Raw genomic sequence first — 14691 nt, forward strand, 5'->3', positions numbered from 1 at the left:
AATTTGCCTGCAATTTGCTGGTAGACAATGTGAGGTTGTTCCCCTAAGCAGATGATTTTGGCTGTCCTGAAAGGGAAGCAGTTTGTTAATTACTGAAGGCGCAATCTGATGCATGGTTAGACAGAAAAAAAAGTCCTACAAAAGTTCTGAGGAGAGTCCTACAATGCTGGGAATTGTAGAATTTTTTCTGTCTAAATGTGCACAGGATTGAGCTCTTAATGTATTTTTATTTTTATGGCCAGGGAGAGGCGCTTGTGCCAAAATAACTTGGCCAGCCTTGGAAACTTTGGCTTGGGTGGACGGGCCACAGCAGAAGCACTTGCTTTTCTTCCTCAGGCAGCAAAATGTCTTAGGCTGGCAATGAATCCATAGTGGCCTTTTTTGTTGTTGTGGAGCAGAAAATCTGCCATGTTTTAATATTTATACCAGTTTCCTCAAAGGAAGAAATACATCGTTGACCTCAGGCCAATGTTACTTTTCTGAATTTAAAAAAAAAGATTCTTAGGGTTAAGATTGGTGTGAAAACCCCACCCTCCAGAAGATAAATCAGCCAGCATGAAATTCATCGCCATTGGGAACAACTTGGAGCATGAATAAAATTGGTCCACAGTAGCTGTGTGGATCAATTACGAAAGCCACCGGTGTTCTGCCTTTTATTAACGCCAGCTAAAATGGGTGGGGAATGGGTGGCCAACAGCTTTTGTTGGACCTCAGATCCCATCAGCCCTAGCCAGCATAGTTAATGATAAGGGATGATGGGACTTGCAGCCCAACAACAACTGGAGGGCCGTGTGTTCCCCATCCCTGATAGCAAAGTGACGCACAGTATTGAGCCAGGTTTCAGCCAGAAGTAATCTTCAGGCTGGACATCAAGAAAAAAGAAGTTTACTAGGCTTGATGAAAAGACCAAGCCTGCAGGCTGTCACCGATGCATCTCAGGAGTGAGTGGGACGCTCCTTTTTCTCTCCTGTGGCCCTTGCTGTTTTTGCATAGCTCAGAAGGCAACACGGGGAATTTCTAGCCATGTCTTTCCTTCTTCTTTCCCCCCATCGCTTCTTCCCTGGTTAGGACCGGAGCTTCAGCGTGGAAGTAAATACAACCTTTGAAGACTTCGCCCACATCATCAGTTTTGACAAGCGTGCCGCCACGCTGGACGCCGGCAACATCAAGCTGACTTTCAACAGTGTGAGTGGGGCAGGGATCAGCGGGCAGTCGGTAAGGGCCGAGGCCAGGGGGCCGGTGGGGTGGGGGCTTTCTAGCCGGGAATCGGTCTGGGAGGCAGGACCCCATGGGCTTCTTCGGTACGCTTCCTAACTCCCCAGTAACTCTAGATAATTGTTCATTCAGAACAGTGGAGGGTAAAAGGGATACCTTATAGCTTGCTGGATATTTTCCCGCTCTCTCTTTCAATAATTCTAGGGCAGAAGAGCAGAACCTCGTTAAGTTTGAGGGACTGAGTTCTGTTTTGGAGAAGCTTTTGGGGGCTTGCATCCCAGTGGTGGGCGGGGCTGAGGGCAAAAGGGGGTGGGGCCAAGTGCAAAAGGAAGGTGGCCAAAATCCCCAAAATCCCAGCATTTTAAAACTTAAAGCTGTTACTGTCAGTATCTAAGCCTTAAGAGAGGCATTTCAACTTTTAAGAATGAGCAAGGGGGGAACCTACCCCAAAGTTAGGAAACTACAAAACAATTGGTGGCTGGAGGGAAGTGGGAGTGGCCAATGGAAGGGGGCGTGCCTTTCTGCAGAGACCCTTGAGGCCAGGATTTGGCCCTTGGCTTCTACCCCCTGTACTAGGGCTTTAGGGGCCAGCCAGTGAAGATGCTAAGCCGGCCTTCTGGAACATGGTGCTCTCCAGATGGCTTGGACCAACTCCCATCGGCCCCACCCTGCAATGGCCAGGAATCCTGGGAGTTGTAGTCCAAAATATCTGGAGGGCACCAGGTTGGGGAATGCTGTGTGAAGTGGCAGCACGTTCAGGACAGACAGGAGAAAGGGCTTCTCCCCACAAGGAGACGTCAGGAACCCTTCCCCAGCTTTGCCTCAAGGAGCGACAAGAGGTGGCGGCCAGGGGCTGAGGCAGGTTTTGAAAAAGATCACCAGACAAGCACACGGAGGGGGAGATCTGCCAACAGCTCTGGGCCAAAGTAGAGTAAATGGGACCTCACTGTTCAGGGCAGTCGAGCAGGGAACACTGGGGGCAAACTAGAGGGACGGGCTGTCGTTTTCAGCCCGTTTGTGAGCGCCCCAAGGGACGGTGCCTTGGCCGGATGCTTTGGGGAAGAGAATGCTGAACTGCACCCAGGGAGGATTCTTCTGTGGTTGCGATGGAGGGGTTAGGAGGAGAGCCAGCATCAATAATAATAATTATAATAATAATAATAAAAATTATTTCTAACCCGCCTCTTCATTCTGATCGAGGCAGGGAACAACAACAAGTATAAAATACATAAAACATTAATCAAAACATAGTATACGTTGTTAAAACTGCCTAAAAACATACTAAAAGCATCCTAAAATTCCACTGGATAGGCCTGCGGGAAGAGATCAGTCTTTATAGCTTTCTTAAATGCTAAAAGACTGTTACGTTGACGATTCTCCTCCGGCAGAGTCCCTGCCCAGGGCCCACCTCCCAGCGGGGCCCCACTGAGACGAGCCCCCTGGAGTTGCTCCTCCTCGTCACCCTTGCAGCAGGCTTGTTCACCTGCCTCTCGCTCTGGCCCAGACAGTGATGGTGAGGAGTAGATGTTGCGGCCTACTCCCTGGCTCTCTGCCTGTCAAGCAAGCAAGTGGGAGCAGTCATGAGCAGGAGGAGGAGGAGCAATAACAGCTGAGGGCCATAACAGTGAGAACGTAGACTCACTGAGGGAGGCACCCCATTAGGGTGTCTTGTCCAAGGACCCTTCAAGACCTGGATCCAGCACTGATTCGGTGGAGCGCGCATATGCACACCTCGATGGCCAGTGGGGTCCTGTGGGAGGAGAGGCCCTGTGGCAAGTGATCAGGAACGCTGTGTGGCGACGCCTCTCTCTCCTCCTGCCCCTCCCACCCCCCATAGCTGCTGGAGAAGGCCGAGGCCCGGGAGCGTGAACGGGAGAAGGAAGAAACCCGTAAGATGCGTCGCAAGGAGGCGGCATTCAAGGGCATGTTGCGGCAGGCGGCTCCTCCCCTGGAACCCAGCACCACCTGGGATGAGGTGAGCGCCCCTGCTCCTGATGGCGCGAGCATCCCCTGCTGGTTTCTTCTGAGTACCTGAAAGTGGCCCATTGCAGCTGGGTGATAACTGAGCAGTCAGTGAGGCTGAAGAGTTCAGTATTTGGATTTAGTTTTGAGCGTTTGGAAGTATGAGACTTATCCAGCTTTGGAGGAACCCCCATCCCCTGCACTCCTGTGTGTCTCCTCATTGGACTCAGGCAAGCCTAGACCTGTGACTCATACACAGATGCGTTGGGCAGCCTCCTCTAGAGGACAGGCCATTCTCACGCTGTGCTGCGTCAAGAGCGAGGGGGAGCGTTCAGTCACAGCCAATGAAAATACACAGCATCAACCACCCCCAGTGGAGGCCAAAGAAATGCGGCCAAATCAGAGCAGTGAGTGGTGCAGAGACACAGCAGGCTGCCTCCTCTGTGGGTGAGCACTTTGGGCTCACAGGGGACCTTTGTGTCATTTATTTCTTGCAGCGTGTGGTTTGTGGAGGTCTGTTCCCAAGGTCTAAACCAGTTTGGTCCTCCCTTGAAATGCTTTTGTCTTAATACAGTCGCTGCAACTGCTTTAGTTACCATGGGATAATTGTCCCGGGGCCATCGAACCTCCTCCCCCTCCCCCTCCCCCCTTTATGGCCCTGTTCAGACAACACGTTAAGCCGTGATGGCTAAGCGTTTCGAACTAACCGTGACAGCTTAGTGTGTTGCGTGGATGGTGTTTTTCCTAACCGTGGTGGCGACATGACCACGGTTTGGCCATGCTCACTAACCACTTGCTGCAGAGGGGTTAGCGGCCCCAACCATGGCTTAGCGTGTTGTCTGAACAGGCCCATTGTGACATAGCCGTAGCCTTGCCTAGCTTCGCTTAGCCGACCGTGTGTGATCCATTCTGCCTTTGCCTTCCCTGCCAGGTCCGAGAGCGCTTTGTCAATAACGCAGCCTTTGAGCAGATCACGCTGGAGTCGGAGCGGATCCGCCTCTTTCGCGAGTTCCTGCAGCTGCTGGAAGTGAGCAGAGGCCGGATGGGGAGGGCCAATGGGAACTCCTGCTCTGAGCCCTGCCAGGATCCGTGGGGTGGGACGGCTGAGCAATGCACGGAAGCGGTGGGGTGGGGAGGGAGGACGGGGAAGGAGGCAGCAGCCGGGAAGGCTGTGCCGGAAGGAGCCCAGCTCCTAGGAGAGTCCTGGACTCACCCTCACACGCCGCCCCCTTCCTGCCCGCAGACGGAGTGCCAGCATTTCCACGCCAAGGCCAAGAAGCACGCCAAGAAGCCCAAGAAGCACCATCGCAAGCGCTCCGCTTCGGTGAGGCCTGGGGGTGGGGGCAACGGGAGGAGGGGGCTGGATTCAGGGAGGAGGGGGCAGGCAGGCAGGGGGACGTGACGGATGGGGCGCCTGGGTACTCCAAAGCAGCAGTTCTCAACCTTCCTAATGCCGCGACCCTTTAATGCAGTTCCTCATGTTGCGGTGACCCCCAACCATACAATTATTTTCGTTCTTCTCTACACGATCCATTGTCCTGGGATGGTTTGCTAATGAAAATAATACATAACAATAGCTTTAGTAATACAAAAGATGATACAGGACATAGTTCAGTCAATACAGTTTCCTAAGACCGTCGGAAATATGTGTTTTCCGATGGTCTTAGGCGACCCCTGTGAAAGGGTCGTTCGACCCCCAAAGGGGTCCCGACCCACAGGTTGAGAACCGCTGCTCCAAAGCATCCTCGTCCGACCCGTGCAAAACTCTTTTGGGTGGAAGGGGGAGAAATGCTGGGAGAACTCAAGGGCCTACGCATCCAGCACAATGAGGTGGTAGAGTCCTGAGATGGTAGAGCCCTGAGGTGATAGGATGAAGCTCACCACTTCAGTCTGTAGGTGGGGGCCAGGGGATCGTATTTTCAGACGCAGCCCCATGGACACAGTTTCCGACAAGTAACAAACGAAACATCGTAGCAGAGAAGGCCTAGGATTCCTGCCCTGAGTTCTCAGGGAGCTGTTGGTTTCTAAACGCGAAGGGTTCAGAGCCGGCACCTGTCCGCGCGCATAGGGGTGCAAGTCCACACTCCCACCTCAGGACTCCGGCATCCCGTTCTGCGCCGTGTGTAGACGAGGTCGACGTCCCCACGACACACGCGCAGCCTCAAGGGGGGAAACGTCTGAACCGTGCGCAGGAAACGGGAAATGGCAGCAAGCGTGTGGCCCCTTTGAGAACAGGTGGTGCTGAACGGCCTCCTAGCATGGCGTGGGTGCTCTTATGTACGCAAGCTGGGGTCATGGTAAGGCAGAGGGAGGCAACCCGGCGCCCTACAGTTGTTTTTGTCTACAACTCCCATAACCCTAGGGCAGCCTTCCTCAACCTGGGGCGCTCCAGATGTGTTGGACTACACCTCCCAGAATGCCCCAGCCGGCTGGGGCATTCTGGGAGGTGCAGTCCAACACATCTGGAGCGCCCCAGGTTGAGGAAGGCTGCCCTAGGCCATTGGCATTGCTGGCTGGGGATGATAGGAGCTGTAGTCTAAATGATCCGGAAGGCACCAGGTTGCCTCCCGCTGCCGTAAGGGATGGCTCGAAATCTATCGTTCCAAGAGCTGGATGGGGATGCTGGGTGGAGAACTGGCACAGGAGGGCTGTGAGCTGGCCTAAAACGGTGAACTGCACCCGCGCGCATCCCTCCCACCCTGCGGCTTCTGAAGGTCGCCCCCCCAGATGCCCGAGCTCAAGTCCACTTCCCCTGGTGAGTCCAGTTTTCTCCCCGCTCCAGGGCTCGGAGTCGGGTTCGGACCATCCTCACCGCACGGCCAAGCGCAAGAAACGGAACCATTCGGAATCGGCCGGTTCGGGAGCCTCTTCTTCACCCGATTCAGGTAGGAGCGTCTCGTGTTGAGGAGGCAAAGTGACCAAGGCATCCTTGATATGGAGCCCACTGGTTAGGTGTCCTGATATTGGGGGTGGGGGGGAGAACCCGGCACATTGGGCAAAGCCAAAGGAAAAATGGGTGGAGCCAAAATACCAACATATTTTAGCTTAACACCCTTACTGCCAAGTTACGTTAAGCCAGATTCCAGCTGGACATCAGGAAAAACTTCCTGTTAGAGCAGTACGACGATGGAACCAATTACCATACTAGAGGCCTTCAAGAGGCAGCTGGACAGCCATCTGTCAGGGATGCTTTAAGGTGGGATTCCTGCACTGAGCAGGGGGTTGGACTTGATGGCCTTATAGGCCCCTTCCAACTCTACTGTTCTGTGATTCCCCTTCCAGCGCAGGCTGGGGGTTCCTATTTCAGTGGGGCTGTGGATCTGCTCTGGGTGTCCGTCAGAACCCTAAAGGAGTTCTAAGGGAGCAGTTCCTTAGATTACTGACTGGTTCTGACCGAAACACAAGAGTGGGTTCACTGCCCCGCTGAAATAAGAGCCACCAGCCTCCGCTGGTTGTTCGTGAAGGAGTTAAGGAATCCACATGAGCCAAGAGTTGGCAGGGACCCTAAAGATCATCTAGTCACACACACACACACACAGCGCCAAGGCAGGAATGTCCTGATAGGTGACATCCCTGACAGGTGGCCCCTTTGCCTCTGCCTGAAAGCCTCTAATGAGAGAACACGGGAAGCTGCCCTTATACTGAGCCAAACCATCGGTCCATGTTGCTCAGTACTGGCCACACTGGCTGGCATCTCCTCTCCAGGTTTCAGCCTAGAGTGTTTTTCCAGCCCTTCCTGGACATGTCGGGGATTGAACTTGGCGTCCTCTGCATGCAAAGCCCGTGCCCTGCCCCTGAGCCAGGCCCTCCCACCCCCTTCCAAGGCAGCCTGTGAGATCACGTGAGATCCTGGCACCCTCTTGCCGGCCCACGTACTCCTTGCTGCGTCTCGACGCCTCCTTCGAAAGGGCCAAGCATTGCCTGAGGTTTGCCCACCTGTAAGTTGGCCGAATGAACTCTCTGGGCAGCTCCTGGCCCAGGGCATCTCGGAAGACACGGTTTCCACCATTCTAGCCTCCGAAATGTCACCTACCTGTAAAATTTATCAAATGACGTAGAATGTGTTCCAGAGAGGGTGTCGGAGAAGGACGCGCTCTCCGCTTCAGGCCGAGCTCCCCCATCTTCTGGCTTTCCTACGGCCGGGCCTGGAACAAGGTTTAGCCACCAAAGCATCAAGTGGCAGCCTTGGGAACTGTTCTGGGGTCTGTGGCTCACCACCCCCAAGTTACACGGGTTCCAAAGGGAAAGGCTGTTCTGCCTCCAGCTGCCACACACAGATAGCCCTACATGGGCTATCAATTTAGTTCTCCCAAGTACTCACCAAATCCCCATTTGAGACTCTCCATTCCATTCCCCTCAAAGGATTAACCTGGAAGGTGGTGTTCCTTAAGCAGACCCCTGCTGGATCAGACCGAGGGTCCGCCTAGTCCAGCGTTCTGTTCACACAGTAGCCAACCAGCTGCCGACCGGGGACCCACAAGCAGGACACGGTGCAACAGCGTCCTCCCACCCATGTTCCTCAGCAACTAGTGCACACAGGCGTACTGCCTTGGTTACTGGAGGTAGCACATAGCCATCAGGACCTGCAGCCGTTGAGAGCCTTCCCCTCCAGGAATTTATCCAACCCCCTTTTAAAGCCATCCAAATTGGTGGCCATCAACACCTCTTGTGATAGTGAACTCCATAGTTTAACGATGCGCTGTGTGAAGAAGTCCCTCCTTTTATTTGTCCTGGATCTCCCACCCATCAGCTTCATGGGATGACCCCCAGATTCTAGCATTTTGAGAGAGAGAGAAAAACGTCTCCCTATCCACGTTCTCCATCCCATGCATAATTTTGTAGGCCCCTATCAGGTCTCCCCTTAGCCTCCTTGTGGCGTTCCTTGTGGCAGTCACCTCAGCTAGGAGGGCTGGGGAACTCTTTGCCCCTTCCGTCCGTGAAGAGCTGTGTGTTTTTCACCCTGGCAGGATACCTGCCCAATGTTTATTCCAAAAGTTAGCTCTGCCTTCCATTGGTCTCATGGCATCGTCCCTCCTAAGTTTGGTCGCAACTCTTCCCACCCTAGGGTACGGTTATGGCTTAAATTAGGTGTGTGAAGAAGCACTTAAAACATACATTTGGCTGACACAGGATATCAGATGCTCCGATAGCCTGTTTGTCTCTGACTGACTGGGCGATCAGGGGGACTCTCTGCGCGTTGAAAGCCCCAGGGTGGCTGTGCGGTGGCACTGCATCGATTATATGGCACAGCAGCCACCTCGCAGCCATCGTGGGGCTTTCCCGTGAAGCCGTGAAGCCAAAAAGTCAGGTACTTACCCCAACTTTTGTATCCGAAGTGAGGCGAGTACAGTGTCTATCCTCCCTCCGGAGTTGCGGCAGAGGTGTGGCCGGCTGGAGGGCGACAGTCGCTGTCCGCCCAGGCAGAGGGCAGGGGGTGGCCCCGGATGCCAGAAACCCCGTGCTTTCGCTGCTGCATTGGGATTAGCTGCCGCCACCCCGACGCAGCAAAAGCGCAGGGTTTTGCTTAGCGTTGTGGCAGGCCCAGGGTCGTCAGGTATCCAGGAGTACTTTCAGCCGGTGGGCCAGAGACTGCACCACTTGAGCAACTCTTTGTGCATTACTCTTTGCGGGCGTGTAGTGTCCACACACTGTCACTTCCCCCCTCTGCCCACAGAGCACAGCACCAGGCGTTCTAAGAGGCAGAAGAAGAAAAGCAAGAAAAAAAGGCACAAATCGGTGAGTCCACACTAGCAGGCCGTGGGTGGGACCGGTGCGGGCCAGGCGAAGGCGAGAGGTGGGGCAGAATGTCCAAAGCCAGGTTCTTTAGAAAAGAGATGGAGAAATCTGGACAAGAGGGGGAATCCGTGAGGGCAGCCTTGCCCAGCCTGGGGCTCTCCAGATCACCTTGGACTACAACGCCCACCATGCCCCAGCATTTGTATTTGAAGCCATGCGAGCTGAGATGAAAGCTCTGTCTGTGAATCCGCCTTCGACACTTCCGTTTGGTGAGGTGAACCGGGAGGTCTAAGTAGCTGAATAAAGAACATTGTGTCTGTTGATGGCCCATTCACCCATGTAAGCCGTTCCCTTCGTACAGCACTCATAGAGTGATCGATTGAACCTTGTTATGTATATATATAAACTAACCCAAAGTCACCACTGTTTTTAATCCAAGGGCCAATTCATGCATAGATTGGTAAAAAGTGTTTTTATTATTATTATTATTATTATTATTATTATTATTATTATTATTATTATTATTATTATTTTAAAGAAAGGTTTGTGTTGTTGATTGGTTTGGTTAACATACATGTCCTAGCTCAAAAGCAGCCTTCTCTAACCTAGTGGCCTCCAGATGTTTTGGACTACAGCTCCCACCATCCATTGGCCATGCTGGCTGGGGGGTCCAGGGAGTTGCAATTTCAAGCATGCGGCAGATACCACTTTAGGGAAGACTGGTCAAACATGTCCTGGAAAGTCCTTCAAAAGTGGGTTGAACAGGGAGGTGGTGTGTGTGTGTGTGTGTGTGTGTGTGTGTGTGTGTGTGTGTGTGTGTGAGAGAGAGAGAGAGAGAGAGAGAGAGAGAGAGAGAGAGAGAGACATCACGGCATCATGTCAGAATCAATTCTGGTTTACTTCATCACATCTGGGGAAAATGGGCCATGGAACCTAGGCTTCAGCTGTGGGGGGCTGGTGATGGTTGGGAAGGATTCTCTCCTTTAAAATTGGGGGCAGGGGGGTGGGCAGACGTTCCCGCGGCATATCAGACTTCCAGGAAAGGCAGTGAGTTAGCTTTGCTTCTTGTTTGTAGTTCAACCTCTCATGCTGTTTGGGGACAAAAATGCAGTCTAGCTACGTACATGAGCACTTTTACTTTCCCCTGGAGATACCACGTCCTTAGTTTGAGCCACTTGGAAACCATTAGCTATAAGCCTTTACTGGAGCTTCTAGCATCGCGTGCCCTGTCCGGCCCTCCAGTTGTAGCCCCCTGTAATATTAATCTGCACTAGGGTCAGTGTGCGAAGTGTTTTGCTTTGGAAGAGGGATTGTATTCATTTATACAAACATTTCTAACCCTAACCCTATATCAGTAGATCTCAGGGAAGGATGCAATAAACTCAATTCAACATAAAACCACAATCCAGTATCAAATCAGTATTAAAACTTAAACAAGTCAGAGTTGCTTTGTCAAGAGATCATCTTCCCGCGCCCCTTACGGTTCTGTCATCAGATGTATGTGTATTCTTCTGGTGCAGAAACCACCACCCTGAACATCTCAGCATTTTCTTTTCTTTCTAGACCTTATGATTGCAAATGAACACTTGGAAGCGTAAGGGCAATGCCTCATGAAGCTAAGAAACCAGAGGAGTTGCTGAATAAGAGTTTGATTGTCTAGTGGTTGGAGCTTCAGTGTCTTCTGTATCCCTTTGCTCCTCCCCATGACTAAGACCACTCTCTGGATGCCCACCCCCCTAGAGGTTAAGTTGGCAGTGACCAGAGAATAGGGCCTTTTCTGTAGTGGCACCCCTGTTCTGGAACAATCTCTTCCCCGGGTTGCTCACCTGGCACCCGCTTTGATTAGCCACCAAGTTAATGTTCTTTTATTGGCCCAGCCTTTTAACGCACAGAAATGTTGGTGTTTTAGTGCCGTTGGTTTTTTTTGTGGCTTCAGCTGCTCTTTTTATCTTTTTTTAAAAAAAACTTGCTCATTTTTATCTTGCCGTTATCATAAGCTATTTTGGCATTTTTTTGCACCTAAAAACCGAGGGTACAGATGCTTTCAATAAACCAGCAGCCTTCGCACAGGGATCCTGACCAGAGCGGCAGAGGCGGCAGCCGTGAGACCTGGGGTTGGACCCCAGCCATGAGCCGCTGGGGTCCAACAGAAGCAGGATCCCTTGTGCTGAGGCCGCAGTTGTTTTTAATCGAAAGACTTCTTCGGCACGGGGCTCGGTTCCATTCCAGTTCAGAGCGTTTCCATGCCTTGCCTGTGACCTCCCTCTGTCTTGCCAAGTCCGCTGTAGTTCAGCCGCCTTCCTCGCTGTGCCAGGCCGCCGACCTCTAAGCCAGCGGGGCGCATTGACAGGCCCTCCCAGGCCCTCCCCAGTTGCCAGCTGTTTCTTTTACAGAACAGCCCTGAAAGTGAAGCCGAGCACAAGAAGGAGCCCAGCCGAGCCGACGAGTGGGAGCGAGAGAAGGCCCCTCCGCGACCTGAGGGAAGAGGCCCCTCCCCTCCCCGGGGCACCAGGAGGGAGCGGGTGAGACGGGGCAGGAAGCGAGAGGCCGCCGAGGCAGGGGCGCAGAGCCTCTTCCTGCCTGAGGGCCAGATTCCATTCCGGAGAAGCTCTCGGGGGCCGCGTCCCCGTGGTGGGCGGGGCCTGAGGCAAAAGGGGCAGGGCCAAAACCACCAGCGTAGTTTAGCTTTCAGCTAGTCCGCCCTGCAGTGAAACCTTGCTAGAGGTATTTCAGCCGTTGAGGATGGAGAAAGCCAGGAAACCACCAAACAGTCGGTGATTGTGGGAGGAGGGGTGGTGGTGGATTGGGGCTTCCCTTCCTCCAGAGAGCTGGATTTGGTTTCGGGGGCCGACGTTCTGCACCCGTGCCCCAGGTCATGGGAGGGGGGAGAGGAGGAAAGAAGTACTTGAGCGGGGAGGCGAGGGGGAAGAGGGCATGGGCCGCGTGCCAAAATTGGGGGGTGGGGTCCGAGGCGTCGGGGGGTTCTCACTCGCGCTCCTTCTCCTGGCAGAGCGGCTGGGACACCTCCGAGAGCGAGGAGCTCAGCGAAGGGGAGCTGGAGCGTCGGCGCCGGACTCTACTGCAGCAACTGGGTGACCAATAGCAACCGCCGCTGCCTCTCCGGAGGCCTCCCTTCTCCCGCGAGGCCCAATTGGCCCTTCTTCCTGTGTAGCAGGCTCTGCCTCCCTTCGGCCACGTCCCAGCCAAGCGTGTGTGCGCTGCTCCGACGGGAACTGGCGCCATTGGGCCCTTGGGACACTTGCGTGCTCCTGCGGCGGGAGCAGGCCCCGCCCCTTGGTGGGGATGAGCTCTGTCGACTCCCCCGTCCGCATGGAGCCCGGGGACAGGGAGGAAGAGTCAGAGGTCCCTCCTGGGCCTGGGCAGCCTCTCCAGAATTCACCTCCAGCTCTGGAATTCAGCCAGAAGAGTGCGGGGTCGGGGTAGGGTGTTGGTCGGGCAGGTAGAGGCTCCTCCTGGCATCCATTAGCAACCCAGCACCAGAGCGGACGGCGTCTCTTCTCGGCATTCACCAGCTTGGCGCCTCCTTGGCCTTGAGCCGGAACAGCTGGGACCAGGCGGTCTCCGCATCAGTCCCTGCCCGGTCGGTGTGGTTCGGAAACAAGGATGGGCTGCGTGGTCCTTCCTCTTCTTGAAGGTTTGTCCCCGTGACTGGATCCTCCTTCCTGGCTGCAGCATCCCTTGTGTGTTGAGGATTTGGATGGGATTTTTAAAATAATATTTATAATAAACCTGGACTGAAGTATCAGCTGTGGCTTCCTGTAAAGGACTGGTTCAAATTTTGAGATTGCCCCCCCCCAAAAAAAACCCTGGTATAATGTCTTCGTTCCTTCCTTCTTTCCTTGAACATGTTAGAAAAATCTCAGGGGAGCTTTATAACATACCAGGTAGTAACTGGATCTTAGGCCGCCTCTTTACCCCTCTTTAGTGTAGGGTGACCATATGGAAAAGAGGACAGGGCGCCAGTATCTTTAACTGTTGTATAGAAAAGGGAATTTCAGCAGGTGTCATTTGTATGCCAGCAGCACCTGGTGAAATTCCCTTTTCATTGCAACAGTTAAGGCTGCGGGATCCCTGCCTAGTGTGACCAGATACAAACGAGGGCAGGGCTCCTGCAGCTTTACCTGTGGTGATGAAGAGGGAATTTCACCAGGTGCTGCATGTATACAAATGAAATTCTCTTTCCTGTTCAACTGTTAAAGATACAGGAACCCTGTTCTCCTTTCCCTATGGTCACCCTACCGTAGTGGTGAAGAGGCCTAAAGAGAAGAGCAGTGTAGGTCTTTGCCTGCTGGCTTTGGGCAGTCTGCACAAACCTGCAAAGGAGGGGAGGATTATTCAAGTCTCCGAATAAAAGAAAGGCTGCGTGGAGTAATGGAGACGCAAAGAATACAATAATCAGGCATATACTGTGTCTATACATTTTGGATTGGATCCAGATCTGTCTTTTATGGGAGGGAGGGTTGTGCTCGTGGAAGGTCCCTCCTCCTGGTTTGGCAGGGGGAACCTCACAGGTCACTTCATTCAGCAGGGTCTCCTGACTGGGCCTGTTCAGAAGACACCTTAAACCATGGCTTTAACAACGGTGGTTAAGCCAGAAAGCTAGGCTGTGTTTTGAAGACACCTTAAACCATGGCTAAGGCTTTTTGCTTTATTCAACATGGTTAAAGCCATGGTTTAAGGTGCCTTCTGAATACAGCCTGGCTTTAATCACTGTGGTTAAAGCCATGGTTTAAGGTGTCTTCTGAACGGGGTCGATGTGTAGCATTTTCCAAGTGCAGGAGGGGGCCACCATAGGAAGGAGGGGACAAGGAAGCCCACCTCCACTAGTGTAGTTCCAGCTGAAAAATGAATCTAGCCCTCCAGAGAATCTCAGATCTCCTTTTTAAAAAAGAAAAAGGTAAACTTCAGAAGGTGCAATCCTATGCAACGGGGGGGGGGGGGGCACACATAGGATAATTCAGTTTTCTGGCTCTGAGCTCATAGGGACTGTGGCTCCCTGCGCCTGCCCCTTCCTCGTAGCTGCCGCTGAGAAAACCGTGCCAGCTACTTATCTATGCTTGTAAAACAGAGCAGAGATGGGGAAAAGGAGAGGTTTGTGGGGGCAGGAGGAGCTGAGACATGGGGCTATGATGTATCCCCAGCTGTCCCCAGCCTCCTTCCCTCCCCCCAGTCTCTGCTAGACAGGCAAAATGCCCATCTAGCTAAAATGCAGAGCAGGAGGCAAGAGGAGCCCAAGTTCAGAGGCTTATGAATACCTAGGGCACATCCCATAGGATTGAACCCAAACCTTACAAAGAGAGTTTGGAGACATGGATGCTCACCTGGGAATGGCTTAAAAGAACTAAGAACTGGTCTGATTTTCCATTCCTTGGGAAAAGAGGAAGGCAGATAGCATCTCTCCATTGTCCTCACTTTGAATCTAGGTTTGTTAGATCATTTTGAAGTGGAAAATCCAAAAATAAGCAATCCAGGCTCTTTGATTAGCAAGCCTGTAAATTTTAAATTCTGAAACTCAGTCTGCCGAAATTCAGATTCCCACCTTATTTTTCTGATAGGTCTGTTACAAGCTCCCTAACAGCTGCATGACATTTGTCAGATGGGTAGAATTTGGCCAAGGGTCTAAAAGCTCAGCATGAGCTAGGGAAGGCGAGCAAATGGCACAACGGGAGTCCTTAAAGCCAACAGTTCGTAAATAAATCCTCAGAGACAGAACTCAGGTGAGCAGTCGGTTCGATTGGCTCTTTTATTTCCCCCCTT

General features: G+C 52.9%; 1 protein-coding gene across 4 annotated transcripts in view; it reads left to right on the top strand.

Moving 5' to 3' along the window:
- PRPF40B (pre-mRNA processing factor 40 homolog B) overlaps positions 1-12679 on the top strand; it is a 37093-nt gene extending 24414 nt beyond the window's left edge. For 2 of the 4 annotated variants that reach the window (XM_063119768.1, XM_063119769.1), the window contains 8 exons: positions 1069-1185; positions 3053-3190; positions 4109-4204; positions 4421-4501; positions 5960-6062; positions 8852-8913; positions 11307-11435; positions 11924-12679. In XM_063119768.1, coding sequence (XP_062975838.1) covers positions 1069-1185; positions 3053-3190; positions 4109-4204; positions 4421-4501; positions 5960-6062; positions 8852-8913; positions 11307-11435; positions 11924-12016 — 819 coding nt within the window. In that variant the 3' untranslated portion in view covers positions 12017-12679. Of the gene's footprint in view, positions 1-1068; positions 1186-3052; positions 3191-4108; positions 4205-4420; positions 4502-5959; positions 6063-8851; positions 8914-10476; positions 11286-11306; positions 11436-11923 lie in introns of those variants that run through there. The other 2 variants (XM_063119771.1, XM_063119770.1) reach the window with 2 other exon arrangements.
- The last annotated feature ends 2012 nt before the right edge of the window (positions 12680-14691 follow it).

The sequence above is a fragment of the Elgaria multicarinata genome, chromosome 3, assembly GCF_023053635.1.
Source record: "Elgaria multicarinata webbii isolate HBS135686 ecotype San Diego chromosome 3, rElgMul1.1.pri, whole genome shotgun sequence".
Taxonomy (NCBI): Eukaryota; Metazoa; Chordata; class Lepidosauria; order Squamata; family Anguidae; genus Elgaria; species Elgaria multicarinata.